This window comes from Crassostrea angulata, chromosome 5 (assembly GCF_025612915.1).
Source record: "Crassostrea angulata isolate pt1a10 chromosome 5, ASM2561291v2, whole genome shotgun sequence".
Taxonomy (NCBI): Eukaryota; Metazoa; Mollusca; class Bivalvia; order Ostreida; family Ostreidae; genus Magallana; species Magallana angulata.
Window position 1 is genome coordinate 53261883 of NC_069115.1, and position 23346 is coordinate 53285228.

A 23346-nucleotide genomic window follows, 5' to 3' on the forward strand; every position below is an offset into this window, starting at 1 on the left:
CAATGAACTACTGACGTCAGTGAAATCCAATTATCAAAAAATTATAGAAAAGTGACTACTTTTTTGTAGACAAGGCCGCGAAAAGGCGCAATTTCTTCCTCGTCTTCTTAGGAAATAAGAGAGAAGAAAAAAATCGATTGTTTGATTAGCTGATGTCTTTATAAAATATTGCAGCGCAGGGGAAGATCTGCGATAGCTGCATAAATACATAATTATATACCGCTTTTGCGTGCATCCCTTTGATGACGTCAAACATAAATGATGTGGTAAGGGTCAATAAACTTATTTCTTCGGTCATAAAAAAATCAGAGTGCACCGCTGCATTGTACGGTGCAATGTTCCGGTTGAACGGACAGGACAGCGTGCGCAGACGCGATTAGAGTTCACAGATTGCATAATATACCTTTGCTTTTTCAGCAAAATAAATTACCGGAATGTTCAACGCTTGCACTTGTGAAAGTATGCAAGATACTATGTTTCCTCTAATATTTTACGTCGCCAATACGTTTTTAATTGTTTTCATGAGAGAGAATGAAATCAAAAGATAGAGGAAATAATGGAACTCGGCAAAGGACGTTGCTGTGATCAACAGTCGTGTATCTATATTAGAGGTTATTTAAGTATTGAATCCTTATTTTTTGACAGATTTAGTCTCATAACTGCAACGGTGTGTGCATACAAATTGAATAACGCGCGTTAGCGCGTTATGAAAATTTGTTTGCACACACCGTTGCAGTTATGAGACTATTATATCTTTCAAAAAATAAGGATTTAATGCTTATATTAACATTTTCTTTACCTTCTTGCGTTGTACGCAAATGCACATTATACCTCAAATTACTGCATTATCCTATGGGTAAGAAGAGCCACAGTAACAGCCACAAGCTTAATCTTTGATTTTCGCTTGTGACGTTGTATTTATCAGCGTTCAACGTTTGTGACGTCACAATTAAAACTCGTGATTTAACCTTTTAGTACCCTGTCTGTGTTATGGTGCTATATCTGCAGTAGCTTTAAATGCAAAATATATGTGGAATGTAAATATAGTAATATATTTACATTCCAAATATTTTTTGCATGTAAAGTGTGTGAAAAGATACTGCAGTTATTATAGCATTGAATCATGATTTTTTGAAGTATACACTCTCATAACTGCAGCGGTGTGTGCATACAAATTGAGTAACGCGCGTTAGCGCGTTACTCAATTTGTATGCACACACCGCTGCAGTTATGAGAGTGTATACTTTAAAAAATCATGATTTAATGCTTATATTTACATTTTTTTAACTTCTTGCCTTGTCTGCAAATGTGATTCATACCTTAAAATTCCTATCTTATCCTAAGGGTAAGTTAGTATTAATGGAAGAGCCACAGTAACAGCCACAAGCGTGAACTTTGATTTTCGCTTGTGACGTTGCAGTTTACAGCGTTCAACGTTTGTGACGTCATAATAAAACTCGTCGATTTGACCTTTGACTACTTGTTGCATTTAAAGGCATTTGAAGATCACAGAATTTAATGGAAAAACACAGTAGAATGTAAATATAAGACTGTAACACACACAGGGTACTCAAAGGTTAGAATGACTAGTTTTATTATGACGTCACAAACGTTGAACGCTGTAAAATGCAACGTCACAAGCGAGAATCAAAGTTCACGCTTGTGGCTGTTACAGTGGCTCTTCCATTAATTTAAACTTACCCTTAAAATAAAACAGAAATTTTGACGTAAAAATCACATTTGCAGACAAGGAAATAAGTTTTTAAAAATGTAAATATAAGCATTAAATCATTTTTTTTTTTGAAAGATAGGGGACTAGGCCTATATCTTTCAAAAAATAATGATTCAATGCTTAAGTATCAATTTCTTAAAATGTAAAGGAAATTAGACTTCAATCTGTGGAAATGATATCATTGAGGTTGTGTTGATTTTCAATACCAAAAAAATAAAAAATACTATTCAACGCCCAAGACACATACATTCTATTACAGGAAAATAAACTTCCCTTAAATTAGTGACCTGTAAGATTGACCTGTAACCTTTATTTTACAGGTGATATTGATAAGTAGCCTTTAATTGACCCATGATATTGACATTTAATATGGCCCTGTAATGTCTGACACATCTCTTGGTAGTATATATAATATAGTCTTTGGTAGTCAACTCTAAGCCATCGCGGGGGTGTTAAAGTGAATGAAATCTGAGTTACATGTAATTATTTCCGCGAAATTACTGATCATATCCTCAAAACAGTCTTCACCCAGATCTACATCAGAAGATAAAATATCTTCACTCCTGTACAATCAAATCTAAAATACATGCAACCCCCGCCATTTCAGTATATATGTTTTTATCGCAACAGGAAGTATAGGGCTCGTCCATGTAAAGAATCTTGTCAAATGTAGTGGATATAGACCTTTAATTCTAATATGCTAAGACTGAGAAAAAAATGGGGGAACATGCCACTAAACTGCCTAAACCTTAAAACTAAAAAAAAATAAAGACAAGAGTGACGTGAATCCGAGACCCATCATAACAGCAATGGCCAGATATATTGACCATGCAATAAACACTGGGTGCGTTCAGAGTATTTCAAGTGGTACCAATACCTGTTTGCCAATGGTAAGCATTCGTGCCATTGGTGCCATTGGACCCATATATACTCTGAACGAGTTTTGGGGTGAGTCATTACTATGCGATTACTATACCATCAAATACACACCCGATGATTGTAATTAATACCGTTTGTCCAGGGACACATTTGAAAGTCAATGCTATGGTTAATGCCAACAAAAATCTAAAGGGTCCTACCCCTAATATTGAAAAAGAACCGTTGGTGTTTTGTGGAAACTACGTTTGAGAGCTTTAATGTAAACAATATTTAATTCAAAATAGAATAGGATCAAACAGCAGGCATGGCCTATTTTTGTCCTCTCCCTACAAACAAGATCAAGATAACACTATGTAATTAAATTAATAATATAAGTATGGTGCATGAAAATAAAAAATGTTTAAACAGGAGATGCACAGACAACAACAATTAAAGAATGAGAAAGGAAAAAATACCAAAAAAATAGTAAAGAAAAAAAAACAAAAACAATAACAAAAGAAGTGTTTTAGAACATCTATTAAAAGAAAGATTTTATAGAGTATATTTTCTTCATAAAATATATAGAATAGATAGACAGTCTACATCACAAGCAAAACATTGGAGAAGACTTTCAATTTCAAATTGTTTTTGGTGCTTTAGATGGCAGTCATATTCCAACCAATGTCCTCAAACACCTGCAACATGCCTACATATACTGAAAGAATTTTTTTTCAGTTGTACTTTTGGTATGTTACAATGCTTAGAAGGAATTGTTCAGCTACAACGAGATTTAAGGTGGAAAAGCTGTGAAATTAATCTGTTGCCATCACTGCATAAATAATATCCGCCATTTTTGTGACGTCATAAAAAAGGTTACCATCGCTAACAGAGCTCTAGATCGTCTGCAGAAATGTCTACCTATGGTAAATTTTATCGACAAACATTGGTACCGTTTGCATACCAATGGTAAAAATATTTACGTGGTAACATCTGTCTGCCAACCACAGTACTCTAAACGCACCCGCTATAAACAAAGAAATAAGTCCTATGGGTATTTTCAGTACTTTGATTGTATATTACAATATAGTAGACTTTAGCCCAAAGTTTTTACCTGGCAATTGCCCATACTGAATGATGATAAAGCACAGAGAAAATCACTTTTGTGACGACCTATGGAACCCATTCTCCTAGCAGTGAGCGGCCACCGCGCTACCCACTCGGCCATCTAGGCGCTACCCACTCGGCCATCTAGGCAAGACAAAAATCTTGCTTTCGATGAAAAACGGAACTTAGCGCGCTGGCCGAGTGGGTAGAGCGGTGGCCGCTCAGTGCCAGGAGAATGGATTCCAGAGGTCGTGAGTTCAAGCCTCGGTCGGGGCGGAGGTGAAGCTCCAATACAAGTGAATTTCCCTGTATATATATAATTATATAAGGATTTCTGATGTCAACTTTTTCAGATATTTGATTTGATTAATACATATTCATTTTGCACTTTTTGACAAACATTAATTTTTTTTTTGGTCAACTCCTTTGTAAAATTTGGTATTTCAAACACAATATTAATTAATTAGAGTTCTACTAATAATAAATGTTTGTAATTCTTTTGCTATATGCAAGCCGCAAAAATGCTTATTTGGTATTGTTATATAAAGTCTCAGGAACACCATGTTGGGAATTTTCCTAAATGTATATGTATCACAATATTATCCATATTATCCATTATATTTCTTCAGACTTGGAATCTGCAGAATTATATAATGACCATTTTCTTAGGATATCAAATGATGACGTGGAAATGTAATTACATCCACGTGTTTGGTGGACCCGTCCTTACAACAATATAGTACATGTATACTAAAACTCTCAATCAGTGCATAATCCATAATTCATAACAGGGGCACATGTGCCTATTCGAAAAGTATACAAAACAAGGCAAATCATGTGTAAGACTTTTAAGAGAGTTATCTTTCCTTTGAACAATTATTACATGTCAGAGTTTAAAAAAAATTAATTTGAAATAATTAAATATCTAAATGTTATGAAAAACATGCACAGTCATAAAACAATCACGGACACACCTCTCTCTCTCTCTCTCTCTCTCTCTCTCTCTCTCTCTCTCAATCTGAGAGAAGAGTATGGTTGAAAGTACAAGATCAAACGATGAACAGCTCCAAAATTGTGCATGTGTGAGCTTAGCGACAGCCTGGATTCCGTCATTCTTACGACACTCGGCATTCAAAGGCAATAATCCTCTATAGAAAGCCGGATAAATCGGTTTAATCCATGTCTGACGTCTGTGATAATCCTACATGCTTTATCACCCTCGGTGCTGCATTAAATGTATCGTGAGGAGTTTTATTGCTAGACAACTATTGAAACAGTCCCAAGTTAACCAACAAACCAGAAACTGACCATCTTTTTCGAATTTTTGAACGCTCAGCTGTTGGATAAAAATCTCATAAAAATATTCGTTGAATATTTCATTTAAAATTTTGCGCTTTTGACCATTTAGAACTCGTTATTGTTATTATTTTTAAAAATCTTATTGATGTAAATATAATATTCTTAAGAGAGAGAGAGAGAGAGAAAGAGAGAGAGAGAGAGAGATTAAATTGAGATTCTTTACTTGGAGTAATCAATAAATAATTACGAAAAGTTTGTCTTCTCATTTAAAACACATTAGTTCTTAATTCATTTTTCACTGAACCCAACAGCAGTGTGTGATGGAATTCACTTCGGCTGAAAGTTCGTGATATCTGTCTATCTCTTTGCCAACGAAATTACTACCAGCCTAAATGAGGTTACTAACAAGATTTTGAAGGATTAACTGATGGCTACATGCAAGCATTGTATGGACATGTCCATCTTTGTATAAAAATGACCGGCCTTTTTTTAACACACAAACTGTACTCATACATGTAAATTACCGAATAAAGGGTGGAAAAGGCTTTCCAGAGTGTATTATATTTCTCAATATTTTAGACAATCAATGAAGCTTTACGTATGCGTATGTATTCAAAATGTTTATTCTGTATATCATAGTTCATCAATATTTAGGAGAGGAAGTTGTAATTTGTAAGAACTTGTTTCCAATCCTTTTGTGTAATTTACACAATAAAATATGTTCAAATTAAATCAATACTTACTGAGTGTAAAAAATATGGAGTCGTGCATTGTTTTCTATTTGATGAGGCCAAAACATATGTACCACACTGACGAGTTTGAATGGGTATATATAGAACTTCATGACTGTCGTGTATTCTCTAAAACCAACCGTGAAAATTACATACAGAAATGATGGCTTATTGAACTAAAAAAGAATAAAGTATTGATTTCAAAGCATTAAAAATATTTACATTACATGCGTGAAACACCCCTACATATGTACATTATATTGGCCTACATGCATTTTTATGGAGCCAAAAAGTATAGAAAATTATTAATCTAATATAATTATAAATATAAACCGGTGGAAAAAATCTTCATCCGTGCACTGTTGGTTAATAAAACTGTCTATGGGAAATGCCTGATATTATAATTTTTTTAACACAATGACTTAAATGGGGAATGGCTATGGGAAATGCCCGATCCACTCCGAAGTTTCAGCACACACACTCAATTCTATCGCTGTTATAGAGAGCAACACCAACTATCGATTTCCGAAGATTTCTGTGTATCACTTCGCATCAAAAACAACACTTGCTGACAAACAAAAGTGTGTGACACAACGGAACGGCAGGCATAATTAACATTGTATGTAGCAGCCAGTCAATGTGAAAGTAGACTTTTCGCTTCCTTGTTTACGAAATTCGTTACCGCTAGAGGGAGCGCAGAAATATATTACCCATGATTCTTGTTGTGTATTGCAGAAGTGTTGTGTTCGAGGCACGTCGGTGTATTAGAAGGGACAATCTCAATGTAATTTAAAATGGCCCTGCACCGTTCCCCCCTTTCCACGAGAAGGGGGTCGAAAAATGATTCGCAAAAGGACGATGACGATTCGGAAAATAATGGCTACGTGCAGGTGCTTGTAAAGCCTCTGGAGCAAGGAAACCTGTCCCTTGTCCTGAATTGGTTAGGAGGAACGGCCAGTAAAATATCGTGTCAGCATCAGGGTGCAGTTTATGGAGTAGTTTTAGCAGTATCCCTTGTGATAGGGTATCAGTTACTAAGATGTGATATTGGATCAGTATTTCATCGACTATGTGGGATCCTTGTACCAATGTTTACAATAATTCAGAGCTTCTTTTGGCTCTCTGTAGGGCTGCGGAAAACATGGAGTTGCACCAGCGTGTATCTCTTATTTGCATCATGTTTTGTGGGGGAAGCCATCGCACAAATATTCATTCAGTCCTGGTGTGAGGAGGATGGTCCCTCCCTAGAGCCAGGGGACAAGGGTATAGAGAATTACAGTCAAATCACCCAGCCCCTTGTGGTTTTTGTGGTCCTTTTTGCTGTGTGCTCAGCGAGTGTGTTCTCAACATTAGAAACTCAGCACAGTGCAGCTGTCATTTTCCTGGTCAGCTTCACACGCTTTTTAGCATGTTCCACGTTGGGCGACTTTCCCCAAAATCTCAGACCTTATGTGTCCTATGTGTGTGGGCTTACTGGAATAATCATATCTAAATATATGGAAACGCTGTTTAAACCTCAAATAAATAATTTTATGACACAGGATGGAAAAATTCCAGCATACAAGAGACGATCAAGCTCCAGTTCCCAAGGTGGATTTCCAGCAGCAAGGGCGACCGCCAATCATACAAGGGATAGGAGGGTCTCCCTACCTGCTCTTGGAAAATCACAGGTAAATGGGGGTATATTTATTTAAAAAATTGTAAAAAGAAAGAAAATTTAAAGTCAAAGTATTTGCACATTTATTTGACCATTAAAAATGAGCTCCTATGGTCCCAAAGTACATTTGCTAGAACAGTGTACCTAGTTAAAGGAAAAGGGTTTAAGGATTGCTGCAATGTTTTTCAGTAATATTCTTATTTACTGGGATTAAAGTAGATTATATTATTTAAAAATAATCTGAAAATGTTTCGGAATAACACATTATACAAGAAATCATGTAATGATATGAACTTTCCCTAACGTGCTTACTTTTTATCCTCTTGTTTAATTCGAAAAAAAGAAGAATTTGAGAAAAATTGAATAATTCAAAGAATTAATATACAGAAGAAGCACAATTTGTTTTACTTAGATCTTATTCCCAATGTACAAATGTGAATATGCTTAGATTGTCAACATGTTTCTCCTGTACAGCATGTTCAACATCTGTACATTTACCTTAAACATTTTATACTTGAGCAGTCTGAACATGTTGAATGAAGCATTGCTACATTTCCTGCTCTGTGGGTTGAGAGAAACTGAGGTTATGTTTTTATGTTATTAAGTCAAAATATGCCCCCTCATTTGATTACAACCATGCAAACAAGAGTGCTAAGAATAACCTGTCGTGTAATTAATTTAGATTATGAACATTACTTTGATGAATGCAGTCTATTTCTTTCCTAGGCAATTGCAATGTCAAGGCTGATAAGGATTTTTATTTTGTAACAAATAAGATATAATTGGTAGGTAGTGATAGCTAGCATATTTTGCAACCTAATCTCACGACAAAAAATAAATGACGCAAATATAAGAGCTGTCATCATTTGCGTTTTTTTTATTTTGGTTATCTTCTTTTTTTTATCATTATCAGTGTACTTTTTAAAAAATTGCATAGTTTTGTTGACACTTTATACGCTGCATTGTAAAATTCTTTATTTGTATTAGCAAGAGAGGACTCACCTTTGCTTATGAAAATATGAAACACAAGTCATTTTTACCTGTAAATTGTATTTTGTAGCATAAATCTGCATTAATTTGCCATTTTAAATCTATCATCAGTCACTTTTGTATCAAAATAAATCAGAATAGGAAACCACACTCGTAGTATGCATAAAAAAAGAGACCACAATTTGTAAACCAATGAGGCCTATTTCTCGAATAAAAAATGAAGAATAAGAATATAAACTTAAAGCATTATGCTGATTGGAGAATTAAATGGGAAACAATTTAATGTATGTAAATATTTGTTGTATATCATGGTATGAAAGGAAAAAATGATAGATTCTTTGCTGCTTGTTTACACAAGGCTTGAAATACTGACTGTAAATTCATGTCATTAAGATATCTTGTAATGGGGAAAATTTAATGCACTGCAATGTGATATATATTATACTATGATACCTACTTGCAAAACCTTTATTATGACATATGTCTCAAAGCCATATGCCATTTTCAAAACGTGTCAGTGCATTGCACAGATTTTAAAAGATTTCTTCATAGAAAATTGACCTCACTCTTTCTGTCCCACTGACTTTAGACAATGCCGCAGAGTATTAGTGCACTTCTTTTAGCAGTTTAAATGACTCCCTTTGGTTGTGTCGTTGCATTATTTGAATGAGGTTCAGAAATAGGTTAGATATGGTGTTATTTCTGGTTTTGTTGCCACAATAATGTGAAGTTTGGATGTCATTAGAATGTTGTCTGGTATTTGCAGGTGTTCAATGGATTATTAATAATGTCTGATCTTATTCCTGTCCTTCTTATTACCGGTTGGCACAGACAAGTAATTGACCCATGTATCGAAGCATACGTTGTACATCAATCAGTTCTTGTTTTCTGGGCTTCTTGCAAGTTTTAACAGAATTTCTTGAATTCAATCAACTGATGGTCATTACAACTGCCATATAAAACCCTACAATCATTTAGAGAAGTTGGGTCCATGGGCAATTCAGTCTTCTTTTCATAGAAGAAATGTCCACTGTTTATTTTTGTTTTTTCAATTTCTGTGAATCATCAGTCTATTCATATCTTTTACAAGTTTGTTGTTAACGGATAAATTATTTCCAGTATTTTAGCCAGCTAGCAAACAATTTTTATGGTCGCAAAAAAAGCGTCCATTTCCTTCGCGGGAACAGTTGTACCCTGATAGCAATCATTGGTGGAGTTGACATTTCATCAGAGTGAAATGATGCTGTGACATTCAATTGTAATGCAAATGCGAACAATTAAATGTAGCACCCCATTCTCCATTAAGTCTAGATTTCCTCTGTTTTGAGATGATTTATCAGGCAGTCCTATGCAGTGAAGACTCTATCTGCAATCAGTTTACTTAGCTGTTAAATTGTGTTGACTCTTCTCACCTTTTGTGACGTAAGGTGCCATTACAAACTGCTGAAACAAGACAGGCACAGGTAGTTTCACCTGTGAATTTATAGGTTACAGCATTGCTGATAAACTTACCTGGATGAATGAAACTCGTACAGCTCTATAGCTCATTCAGTAAAGTAATTGTCATTTGTGTAGACTATGTGGAATAATAAAATCATCAGATTCAGGCACCCTCCCTCAATGCCTTCTCTATCTCAGATCTACACCATGAAGTTTGATGGAAAACATGAAAGGGTTTATAAATCCCCAGAATGTTTCAGCCCCATTCCATCTCATTTATACTGATTAACAAGGGGGAAATGGGACAGGATTGCAAGATTTCTACAAGGTTAAGCATTTTAGCACTGAAGGTTTACAATAGTTGGTTTTCACTTGACCACAGGGGACATTTTAAAACTGTAGAAACACAAGAATGAGGGCAATGCTCCCTGCTCTAGTGTTTTGTTTTGTGCCCGGGTTTTTTCCCTCCAGTATTTTCTGTCTTATCAAAATAGTATAGATGACAAAATACATAGAAGAGACTTCTCTTGGATCCTTTGATATTCGATATGTCCATTGAGCTGATTTAATGGATGATCTCCCTAGAACCACAGTATTCCTTTGAATCCAACAGTCGGTGTAATAGGTGTATAAGCAAAGCTTTTCTTAGCTATATACATATATACATTGCTCATTGCAAACTTTTGACCATCTGCAGAAAATTCAGCTTTGTCAGGTGCATTAGTATATATGAATTTCATCTTTATGATCATAACTGTGTAATGTTTTGATCATCTTGTGAAGATGTTCAAAGTATATGTGGTTAACACATATCTTTTGTGGACGAAATTTGAAAATGTTGATCAAAATCATGAAATGGTTTTAAAAAAGAGAGAAATAACTTTTTTATAATAACACATTCATTCAATGCATTTCTTACATGCATACATGTAAAAGTTCAGGAAATGTACTTGAAATTAAATCTTCTTTGAATAATCCCTTTAGATCAAGCAGCATAAAATTTAATCTTATATCAGATTAATTTTCATAAGAGGTTATAAAAAATGAGTCTTTAGACTGTGGAAGTGTAATTGCTCTGTCCCTTTGAGTTGTACTTGTCCAAAAATATTCACAATCCGGTCCCTAAAACACAGGAAAACTCGAGCATTAAACAGCAATCAATAGATAGACATTCATTCTAGGCTGGCTTCTGTGGCCAAATTACACCATCTCCTGCCTGAAACAAAGGGTAACCAAAGGCTATGGATTTGTTTGAAATATTACCTGATCTACTTTTATTGACAGTTGGGTTTTGAGAAAGTTGAATGGATATGAGGATAAGGTTTTCCTTTCCGGATCAGGCTGTGGTGTTTGGGTAGGCGAGCTGCCTTGTCAGAATCCATCCGATCCATTATCCTGATAGCTGCCCCAAAATCAATTCCAACAGACTGCCCAGGAAATATGCTTAAGTTTACAGCAGTTTTCCAATGGATTACATTACAAGATTAACATACAATATTTTAATGTCAAAATTTTATCACTCAAGGACAACAATGTACCGTTTCTTGTTTTTCATTGAATATATTATATATACACACATATTCTTGTGTATAAGTCTAAAAGGTTTATAAATTGGAGCTAACATTAGAACACAAACGTATCTGGTCGAATTATGATTGTAAAATTTATATCTTCAGCTTGTTTGAATTGTGACGAAAAATTCAAAGTCATGGAAATATGTATGGTAATTGTCATGAAAAGATAGACAGATAAAACAAATAAAAATCAATTTTTAACTTTTATTGGCTTTTCATTCCATGATGTTAGAGTGGAAACATTGTACAGTTATGAAATTAAGTTGACAAATTGCCCCGTTTTTCCCTTGGTTCTGCCCCATAGGAAGCCCAAAGTGTGCTACCGTTGTCATCATTGGTAGCAGATGTCAGCTCTTAAATAAGTATTTGGTTTTTTGATTGCCTGATTGTTCATAAAAGATGTCTGAATGTGCATCTACCATTAATGTAATATATACGGTGTCTGGGCCCAAATAGCACCTTCTATTGGGCTTAAAATGGGATTATTTTCGTAATGTAATTTTGAATATAATGCAGATAGTTTTAGAGGTTACCGTTTTATGATGCATTTTCATGTACCAGTAACTGCCATATACATTTTTGTGTCAAAGTGTTTAATTGAAGCAACTTTTATGGCTTTGAAATTTTATTTGTCTTGCCAATTGAAAATGTTTAGAAGCAGTTAGATATCATGTTTGTTCTCTTTTTTTTCATTATTATTTTTTTTTACATGTCAAAATATCCCCATCCACTGCTTGGTATTTACCGGAGATTGCTAACATATGTTGTAGACAATCAGAAATGACTGCAACCTTCCAGTAATCTATCATCATTGTAGAGCAATATTGTTTCTCTGTTGAACTAAAAGATAAACTAGAAAGCTTAAATATGTAGGTAGCCATTGGTGGTCATCGAAACAACGAGGGCAGCATTTCATCATTTCAAGAGCAAGCTCAAGATGTCGACAATCTGTGGAGATACATATGATACCTATTTGAAACCTACATATATATATATGTATGTATATAATAAACTATGACAGACGTGCACTGTCATCCCCAAAAAACAAGGAGCAAGTTTTTGCCTGAGATGACGACCACACAAGCTCTGAACATTGATCAAGTTTTTTGTCACTTTATAATACCGGTACATTTTTTTTTTTGGGGGGGGGGGGGGTATAAAATGCTCACAATGGCTGCTCAAGAGAAAGAGAGAAATACATGTGCTTGGAGTGTAAAAGGAAAAGGTAACAAGTGGATGGATGATGAAGAAAGCCTGTCTTGTTGAAACACTTACAAAAACAATCATTAAATGTGCCTGTTATCTAATAAAAATTAGTTTAGTTTTACTTCAAACTCGCAGGTACTTGCATACCAGGATGCTTTGGGAGCTTCAGTGAACAAGTGAAAGGGTTACAGAATCATTTCATTCAGTTGAAACTAACTTCTGTATTTTTCAACCATACTATAATGATGTTTTTACTCTCGCCTCTAGGCTTTTAAGATTTAATTGGAAATTAGTAGATTCTCATATTTCTCCATTAAGGCCATAAAAAATTTACTGACTGAAAGAGAAAACGCTAATTTCAATTACTGTCATTTTTCAGCCATATTGATTTGAAAATTAGTTATATGGATATACATGTTAACTTCAGTATATACATACATAAATTTGTTTATCGAGTGATATTGTTAGTCATATGCGTTGATATAAAAGCATTGCTTGACTACGAGGGAATTGTCGATTGATGACATGTCAACACATAGTAACAGATGATATATATTAATTGATAACAAAACTTTGACTCTTTTAATGATCTTGTCACTGAACAACTTCCTCAACCTTTTGCAGAAATTTCCAAATACTTCTGAAATCTTTGTTCTTGGAATTGTAAACATCACATTGTTGGGTTTTGGATGGTGTAAATTCTTTGGACATGTTTAAGTGGAAACGTTAATCTTCTCTTGCAGATAATCAGCATGTTCACTAAAAATATTATCTTGGTGATAACAAGGGGATTTGAATTGTTTTTCAACACTTAGAAATGCTATCAGTTCACAGTTTTCTCAGATATTTTCATCTGGAGAGAGGGAGAGAAGAAGCAATTGACTAAATAATGAGGCCCTACTCATAGGCATTCTTGGGTTGCCAGGAAATATGGCATTCAGAACAAAATGGAGTGTTTATATCCATTCATTTGGTGTTAGAAACTCGGAGGAATCTATAGTCCTGTCTGATCCCATCTGGATTGATTTGATTCCTCAGGATCTTGTGCATGTTGAATTCTCTGGAATGCCAAAATTGTTATTAGGTAATCAAAGCACTGAAAGTACTAACTGGCAATTCGATGAAAGTTGGATACAAGTGGATTTAGGAAAGATGGGAAATCAATTTATTTACAAATTTCAGTCAAAACAAACATCACATGATTGCATTTGTTTGATTGAAAACTGATTGAGTAAAATATATTTATAACATCAGAATAGCATTACACAGAAATAAATGACAGTTTACAATTGAATTGCTGTCTGGTTCTCTCTGTATCGTGATTTTGCAGCAGGTCCTTTAACAGTGATGCTGCTGCTTTAATTTCTACTGTAATCTCTTTGTATTAAATTCCATTCTGTCAAAATATTCAGTTTCTTATTATAGTAAAGATCGATGCTTACTGGTTATTTTGGGTATTAATTGGAAAAACAGGGTTGTCTTTAAGACCCGTGAGGCGGGGAATTCCCCCGCCTATAATGCCTTAATGACCCAGCTATTATTGCATTTCAACACAATGTAGCTATAAGCAAGACCCCCAGACCACCCTTGTATTTTTTTATTTCTCCCTTCTACTTCAATTTTTAGAGACAACCCTGGAAAAATTCAATTATGTCAAAATTTTCAGTTTCTTGAACTTTCTTGTTATAGTTGGGGTTCAGGGTGATTATGATTTCATGCTGTAGTGAAATCTTTTGAGCAGTCTTGTACAAAATAATTGTTTTGATGAAAAAAATAGAATTTAAATTTAAGAATTTTCTAGGAAAGGGCAATTAATAGTCATTTAATTTAGACAAAGAAATACTGTGATTGGTGAATTTCTAATATCTCCGTCTTCACAATTACTGCTGCATATGTGGAGAAAGTTGGAAATTTGATACGCTATATCAAATTCTACTGTCATTCAAATTGCCAGAAAAGGATATATTATTCTTCAACAAGGGACGATGCTTGCATTTCAAAAAGTTGTGCTTGTTTGTTTTGAAAATCTAAATAGGATTCAAAATGGAAATTGGAGATTATATATTTTGATCTGAAAGATTGAATTTTTGATGGTAGTATTCTGCCTCTGCATGCTCTGATTTGCATTGGATTGAAGATTGAATCAGAACATAACATAACAGAACATAACTTTGTTAAGGTGAAGGACAGTGTAATGTCTAAAGCATCTTTTGACATCAATATGATAATGAAACATAGGACAAAAAGAATCTCCATAATTTGTGATGGAGTATGATTTTTATTGGAACCATTGTGTGTTTTTATCCTTTTATGAAGGCCACAAGAGCGTAAAACATACTGATATATATAGTAAATATTATCCAATCACAAATCGTCGGAGATTCTTGATTTAAACTTTTTATATTTTATTTTATGTATGCCTTTGATCCATCATTTATATTTATTAACTATTGGGAAGAAAAGAGACACATTAACAATTCTTGAGTTGCATTATGACCCCTGGGTAGACTTAAAGATTTTTCTTCGTGTGTGCCAAGGCTATCGGTGTAAAATCTTTATGGAAATCTAGAATTGATGGAGAAATACAACCTTTTGGCCTTTGTATGTATGTAATTTGAAAATAAATGTATGATTTATGTGTGATTTACTGTTTACTGTGGAGGTTTTATTGAGAATTTGTCTGTACAGAGAGGTCAAACATTCATCCCAAGAGCTGCACATTTAAATAGGTTTGTAGATCTCCAAATAATAATAATTATCAACCTGTTAATTTGAACTCTATAACACAGTTTGATGAGTCGTGATTGGAATTTAAAGTCTGAGTTTTAAAAATAATCTTTAAAGACTTTAGAGGCATTGTTTCAAAGTGTTGTTGAACCTGATTGATTGAGTTTATAATAATGCCGGCCTGCTCAATGACTGGGCATGTGATCAAAGTCACTGGCACACTGATATTCTTGGCCCTGATTTGGCACCACATTTGTGTGTAGTAACAATCGCTCCAATGATTAATTTTCGTCAAAGAAATGACGCTCCAATGATTAATTTTCGTCAAAGAAATGACGCACAGGTTTAGTGTTATTGTTGTATTCTGATAGTTCATTACGAAAAACAAAGAAGGTTTAGGTTTCAACTTACAGAGTGGCTAAACACTGTCAGACAAGTGTTCTTTGTAAATAATGGGGATAGATACCGGTATGCATTGAATGAAGAGCAGGGAACCAGATCAGACAGTGAACTGGTTACCAAACGATTTATTTTCATTGTTTCTACTTATTTGTTTACTTTATTTATGAGTAATCTAAAAATCACCGATGTAAGTTAACATAATTAACAACTTAAAAATATGAATTATTACATGTAATCAGTTATCATAACTGAATATCTGCATTTGGTTTTGGGGATAATACATTATTTGCACTTAAAGTTTGGGCAGTATCTTTATGCAATAAAACTTAGTTATAGTGAATTCTTAGGAACCAATTTATCTACAGGTACTTTGCTGCATTCATAATTCATCATATCTGTATGAAGAATTTGTAATAATCATAAGTATGCAGCAAATTTGTAATATACGTTTTCTACACAATTACTACAATATGTGCGTATATATCTAAAAATCTAGAATTACTGGAATATGAAAGGAAGGATTTTTGTAGAAATGTATTCTTTCAAAAATATTGCAAACTTTTAAAACAATGTGTTATGATAGATGATTTTTAGTAGCTCATTCTATTAAATTGTAAAATTTTACAGAAACAGATGAGAATTTTTTTGGAACCCCAAAAACTTGCTATATCTGTGATTGTATTTAGAACATGTTTTACTGTATATTTATATGTTTGCAAAGTTTTGGCTTTCGGCTTTCAGTAATTTCTGTTTCGCTGGTAAAGCTATGACCAAGCAGGATTTGTTTAGATATATGTACTATCTGTATATTATCGCAAGCTCCTATATTTTCATTGCCTTCTCCCTTTATTTTGATGTTTTGGCCTTCAAGGAGGCAGCATTTTCTGGAGATCTGGAGAAAGGAATTGGATTACTAAAATAGCAATGACTAAAAAACCTGTCCATTCATCAAATAGATCATTTCTCAATTTTAATTGCATATGCTGCTAATGGACTGAAAACAGCATTATTATACAAAAGGATTGACAAATTACAGATTGATTCTTTGTTGTAAATGACAGTCAGATTTGACATTGATCTGTGTTGTTTGACAGACTAGGTGCTAATCAGCTCCGCTAACTGTGAATTTTATGCAAATTTTCGTACAGGAGTCTTGAGAAAACAATAAATCAGAACTAATAACCATCTCGTTAAAACGGTGTTATTATTAAGATCTCTGCTATCTATGTGAAAGGATTTTGGAGTAAGAACTTCTGAGTGCTTCAAGGTTATGATAAGCCCGTTGACCAGGGGGTAATATTTCTGAGGCTTAGAGTAAACATTGATTCTGTTCCATGTCTAACAGTGGAGCTGTGTTGACGTCATCCACCAACTGTACAAAGATCTCGATCATTCCGAGCTACTTACCCCAACAATTTATGATTTGTCAATTTCACCAATATTTGTTTCATGTGGATTGTCACACATTCTGTCAGTATTTAAAGAGAAGTGTTTTGATAACCTTTGGACGATTGACCTAAAATACATACAACATGGAAGGACAACAACAAAGGAGGAAAGTTTACAAAACAAGATATTGCTGTTGCAATTGAGTTAAACAGCAAGGAATCGTACCCTACTTTGACATAATATGCAATTATTGTTATTTAGAACTAATACATGTTGACAAAATTGCACATGTACATTGTACCAAGGTTATTTTCTCTGAAACTATGTACATATGTTTTGTATGCACTGAAGCGAGTATGATTTCAAGCATTAAATAGTGTTTTGGATGGATTTAACATAGTTTTAGACCAAAATCATCTGTATAAAAAAGGATTATGTAAAGAAAAAGATTTTATAGCTATGGATGGGTGCCCTTTGCACACATCACTTGAAGCATGTCTAGCACAATTTTTGAAGGGTAAGGCCGAGATAGATCTTTGAATGAAAATACAACAGATCAGAGATTTCATGAATGTTATTGCAATAAAATGTAGATGTTGTTTTGCTTGTTTGTATGTTGACAACTACATTTGGCTTCCCTGTATCAATGGTACTTGTAGATGTGTTTGTAAGCAGAGAGAGAGAGAGAGACAGACAGACAGACAGAGAAGAGGGGGAAAGGGGAGAGAATTCTTTTATTTCTTTATGATTTTGAAAAGGATATTATTAAAATGATAATTTTGTGAGTCACATTGGCTTTGAAAAGTTTGAACCCGTGATATTACCATGATTACCACATTGGCTTTGAAAAGTTTGAACCATATTACCACATGTTCATTTGGAATATTTTCATGTCAGGCTGTAATGTAGCATTTCAGAGAGTATCTGAAAATCTGATGCTGACAATAGAACTGGATCTCAGCAGCTTGCAGGAACTGGTCAAGATTCACTTAATCAGCCTGGAATACAGATTCTTCTAGATATAGAATTAACACGGAGAAACCCTCCAGCAATATCGATTCCAGAGATTGGGATTAGAATGCACAGGACACAAATTGGGATTTTATGGAAATTGTAAGACAGAAGTCCAGGAATTGAAGGGTATTAGAAAGGATTAAGTTGAAGAACGTTAATTAGAATCTGTAGGTCGAACTTTTATAATGTGGATGTTATGGAAATGCAAGGTTGTGACTTATGTACACCAAACTTCCAGGGGATAGAACTTAAATGGAGAGCAAGCAATGGATATATTACTAAAATAATAAAATCACTATGAAATGTTAGACTCTTAGCATTTTATGATTGTGAAGGAGAAAATGATATTGACAGAAAAAAACCAAGAGTATTCGAGATCCATAAAAACCATTGACAACCTTTGTTTCAACATGTGCGTGTGTGTTTTATCTACACTGGGAGTATAATAACTGGGCCCCTGATTTATTTGATCCTGCATTAACAGCATTGTAAAATGATTATCAAGTCCTGTTGTTGGAAGAACCCCTAGTTCTGCCTGCCCTGGCTGGGTGATGGCTCATTGTTCTGTTGACAGTTGCTGAAGTCACTGGGATTCTCTGATCTTCTGCAGCAACAGCTGGTCAGAAGACCCTACTAAACAATGCCCCACCGCACAATGCAGGCCTAGTTTCTGTGTCAACTTTGTCTCATCACTGATAGTATCTCTTATGCTTGCAATAAATTAATAAAATTACATTGAAGTGTTTTGCTGTAAACTATGGTCTCGGAGATGGATGCAATTTTTTACTGAGTAATTTTTTATTTTTATGGCTTATAGGATTAATGTAAGTTTCAAATTTCAGTTTTTATGTCCAGAACAGATGTGGATGGTTTTAGAATTAATTTTGTTGACCTTGAGATGCCCTTTTATGTAGTGTTGCTCTGTAAAAGACAGATATTTATTGATTAACCTTTAAACTTTGGAGAGGATAAGTAAAGAAAAGTGGAGGAAACCCCATTGGAAAAGTTGATCCCTGACAACCTACAAGTGTTGATATGATGGTCAATGGAGAATGTAAGCATCCCCACAGTAATTAAAGACCAAGGTAATCAGTCAATATAACATAGATAGAGCTTCAGTTCTCAGAGAGTTTGGCAAGAAACCCTATAGGAAAGTATGGCTGATAGTAATGCAGTGTCTGTGGCAAGCACGACTCATTAATCACCCCGACATCTCCGGGATCCACTGAGAGATGACCAACTTCTGCTGCTGCCGCTGACAATCTAGATCACCAACATCACGACAGTTCACTGTGGAAAACAACAAACTGACGTCTGTTGAGTCAGATTTGACATAGAATATATGTACATCTGTCTTGGGGAATTGGGGGGAAACATTCTGTCAAATTGTATAAAAGATTGGGGAAATCATGTGTTTATATTGATACATGTATTAATGTTTATTCCTGTGGAAATTTGCCAATCATTATAGTGAGCAGATTGTTAGCAAAATGTAACAAAGCTAGGAGATGTGCCAAATCAAACCCCCTGTTAAAAATTCATAAGTGTTCTTGTGCTTAAAATAAAAAAATAACTTGTCTAAAGTTAGTATAAAAAAAATCACATATCTTGGCAAATTACAGCAACTATATTTATTTATGTCAAAGAATACCGAAAGTTGAAACATTCTGCCTGCATGCTTCCAGTCCTTTGTACTTTTTAAAAACATATTTGATATAATATTATCAAATCTTGCAGGATTCGCTTATCTTGTTTTAATAAATCCCAACATTGAAATAATGAGTTAGACATGGATTAGGATGGAGGCTATAATTTAGGGTAGCTGAATTTAATCTGGACTTCAAACAAAGCGGGGTTGGTTTTGGGGAGGAAGAAGGCACTTGTGTATATCTGGTCAGTAGTGTTAAGCATCCTTTGTAGTCTTAAGGAGGTCTACCTCTTCCCTGAACGAGATACAGACAAGTGCGTCACAACGTTTATTTCTGGCTTACCAAGTTTAATAAATAAGTCATGAAATTGTCAAAACAAAAGGAATGTTGATAAGTCATTCAAGATTTGAGGATGCAGTTCTTGAGTTTTATTATAAGATTTTACTCTAAATGTCTGTGTGCTTGTCTACAGCTGTTGAGGTTTTGAACATGGAAAATATAGGAAGTTTTACCTCTAATTATTGATGCAGCAACGTCATTCTTGCGTTGGTGAACTAATATTTAGGAATTATTAGCACTCTATAGACTGTTACATCATCAATTATTAAAGCAACGAGGCATATATCACCAAATGTATGAGAGGTCGAACTAATAAACCTGCCCTTGTTTACAACACCTTAATGTGAGCAAAATATGTACGTAAAAAGAAAACCAAATCAGCTAGTGTTGGAAATGATGTAAATGGGTGTGAATGTCGGATGTGAAATAGGAGAGAGAAACACCGTTTAGCAATTACAAAATCAATAGCCTATTTATGTTTGAGTATTGCCCTATTAATGAAATGCCTCATGAGTTATTTCCCTTCCAAAAGGTCTGCTTGGATAATGCAAATTAATCATGGTGCAAAGGTTGCCCCAGTTTGAAAAATGATGCCATATTTACTTGGAAAGTTTTTATTTTTGAGAGCCATAAAAGTAGAGAGATAGATGCATGAAAGTTATCATGGAAATTTATCGATACTGTTTATTACATAGTTACAGGGATGGAGGTTATGAATGTAAATTAAGGAACAATGTAATGAATCTTTCCCAACTTAAAAGACTATAGTGTGAAGTGGTGACTTGCAGGATGTTTGATTATGTATGATGTAATCACTGATTGTTTCCTTGCCTGCAATGTCTGCTTCGGTACACTCCCTTGACAGTTTTGGTCAGACAGCTCATAAAGCTTAAAAGCTGGAGTGCTGTTTTATGTCCTGGAGACAAGGAGATGGCTACTTGCAGTCAAAACAATCCATTCTACTTACATCACTTGTAATCACTGTGTACATTGCAATTGAACTTCATGTCCCTGATTTTCTTCAAGAGTTCCTATCTGTCAACCAAATATCATAAAATAAGTAAAAAGTATGGAGACCATGGTGTGATTAAGTTTTTGTAAACAGTTAGGGTCCCAGTTTTTGGACTATGAGTGTACAAGTTTGAAATTGGTGGCGATGCCGTCACATGCCAATGTAAGTCATCAGCCCCAGTCAGAGAGAGAGAGAGAGAGCTTGCTTGCTTTAGAAGTTGTCTATGGTATGTAGGAGTGCATCTTTCCCAGTGTGATGTGTAGCCTGAAATAAGTAATTACCGTGATTACACAGATAAAGAAGTGATTTCACATTCTTGGCACAGGCTACTGGAACTTCAGTGGCCAACACTTCCCTGTTAACAATGCATTGGAAACGGCAGACTTTGGGGATGGTGGAATCCATAGTGTTAGATCCTCCACATGGAGTCTTCTATGCAAATGTCAGAGTGTGCATAGTGGCGTAGGCTTATTAATTACAACATACATTTAAGAAACACCATTATATTGAACAGCATTAGAAATATTGCTTTTGATGAAATTTCATATTAAAATCTAAAGTTCATTGCTCGCAGTAACAATATGAACTTGGTACAAGACGAGACAGTCTTTACACAATACATTTTATGAAGAAGTGCTCAGCCAGTATCCAGCATCTATTTACCACAGTGACATTGAAAATCTGGTTTATTAATGAACCACTGACTTCCAAAGAGTAAGAAATTTTTAGAAATTTGGTGGAAACAAGTGCTGCAAGAGGGTAAGATTATGTGCTATTGAGAGTGGGGGGTTCCCAGCAGGTGTGATACACCATAATCAGCAGCCACAGGGGACTGTTAAAGACGGAGTCAGAACCAAATTAACCAGCAATAAAAATTTGTCAGGAAATGGTGTGATTTGTGTTGGGCTGTTACTGTTGTTGTGTGGGAGCTCTCTTTATGTGCAGTATTGATACAACTCCGCAGGACGTGTGCTCTGTTCCCCTGCTCAGAGACGCTTTTTTCTTTGCATTAAGGGAGGGAGATTAAGATAAGCTGATTTGATGGGAGATGAAGTCTTACTTATTCTCTATTATTCTCCTTATATCAGTTTTTATGCAGTTTCACTGTTGAAGATAAAGATGTACATACATCATTGTTCTTCTGTGTGAACAAGATTTAGAGATTATTGTAGTCGTGTGTTGGTAACATATTGTCACAAGAAATAAGTTACCTATAATTTTACTATGAACTCCCCTTTGATACATGTACTAAAGAGACTAGGCTAGACTCTGTGTATTACCGTAATGGTCCCTGGGTACTGGACTGGTGGCCTGTCCTCACCACTCCAGCCATACAATCCCCAAACCTGTCTCGGCAGTCAGTGATGTTCACAGCTCTACTACTTAGCTGGTGATTGGGTTTGTCTGGTTCTGGGCCCTGTTGATGCTTTTGTCTATGTTTCTTTGTTTCATCCCCTATTTTCATAATCAGAAGGGACAAAAAATGTGTGAAAAGTTGGGATGTATGGTAAATGATTTGTGGTAAATTTGATGCCAAGATAAAAGGGCTTTTGTAGAATTTAAGGGTATTGTATAATTTGACATAAAAATGGTATATAGATGTTGAACATGAGATAGAGGCTAACAGCACGATGATGTGTAATGGTGCCATGTACTTTAACGTTCTACAGTTCGTACATACAGCCATTAAATATCCTTGAAGTATAAGAGCTAATTCAGAGACTGACATTATATTATGGTTTGCAATATGGGAAAAAAAGTTTTTGGATGTACTAAATGCCCTTTGATATTAAGCAAAATTAGATAAAAATATGTGTAATTATCTGAATTTCAAGGCTAATGTAGGGTTATAAAGTTGAATATTTTGAAGTGGTTCCAGTAAATGGTGTGTGTCTGATTGCTTCAGCATTCTGACCGAGGTCATTGATCAAGATTGACTCCAATAACTGTAATTCTATAGACTGGAATACTGGGGCTCTGCTCTGTATGAACTGTAGTCACTTATACCAAGTCTTCAAACTGTAGCCTCAGATTCTCTATAGCCAAGTCCTCTAACTGTTGCTGTTAAAATTGTGACGACAGTGCAGTTTCTAAAAAATAAACAAAATATACAATCTCTACAGCCATGTCTTTTAACTGTAGCTGTAAAAAAAAAGGTCCAATATCAAACTATAGTACATGTACTTGTAACGAATGTGACTGCAGACTACAGTGCAATCAACT

General features: G+C 34.8%; 1 protein-coding gene across 4 annotated transcripts in view; it reads left to right on the forward strand.

Annotated features, from left to right (window-relative positions):
• Positions 1–6428: 6428 nt before the first annotated feature.
• The window catches only part of LOC128186245 (cGMP-inhibited 3',5'-cyclic phosphodiesterase 3A-like), a 70281-nt gene continuing 53363 nt past the window's right edge, over positions 6429–23346 (forward strand). For 3 of the 4 annotated variants that reach the window (XM_052856032.1, XM_052856033.1, XM_052856034.1), the window contains exon 1: positions 6429–7394. In XM_052856032.1, coding sequence (XP_052711992.1) covers positions 6519–7394 — 876 coding nt within the window. In that variant the 5' untranslated portion in view covers positions 6429–6518. The remainder of the gene's footprint in view (positions 7395–23346) is intronic. The other variant, XM_052856035.1, reaches the window with a different exon arrangement.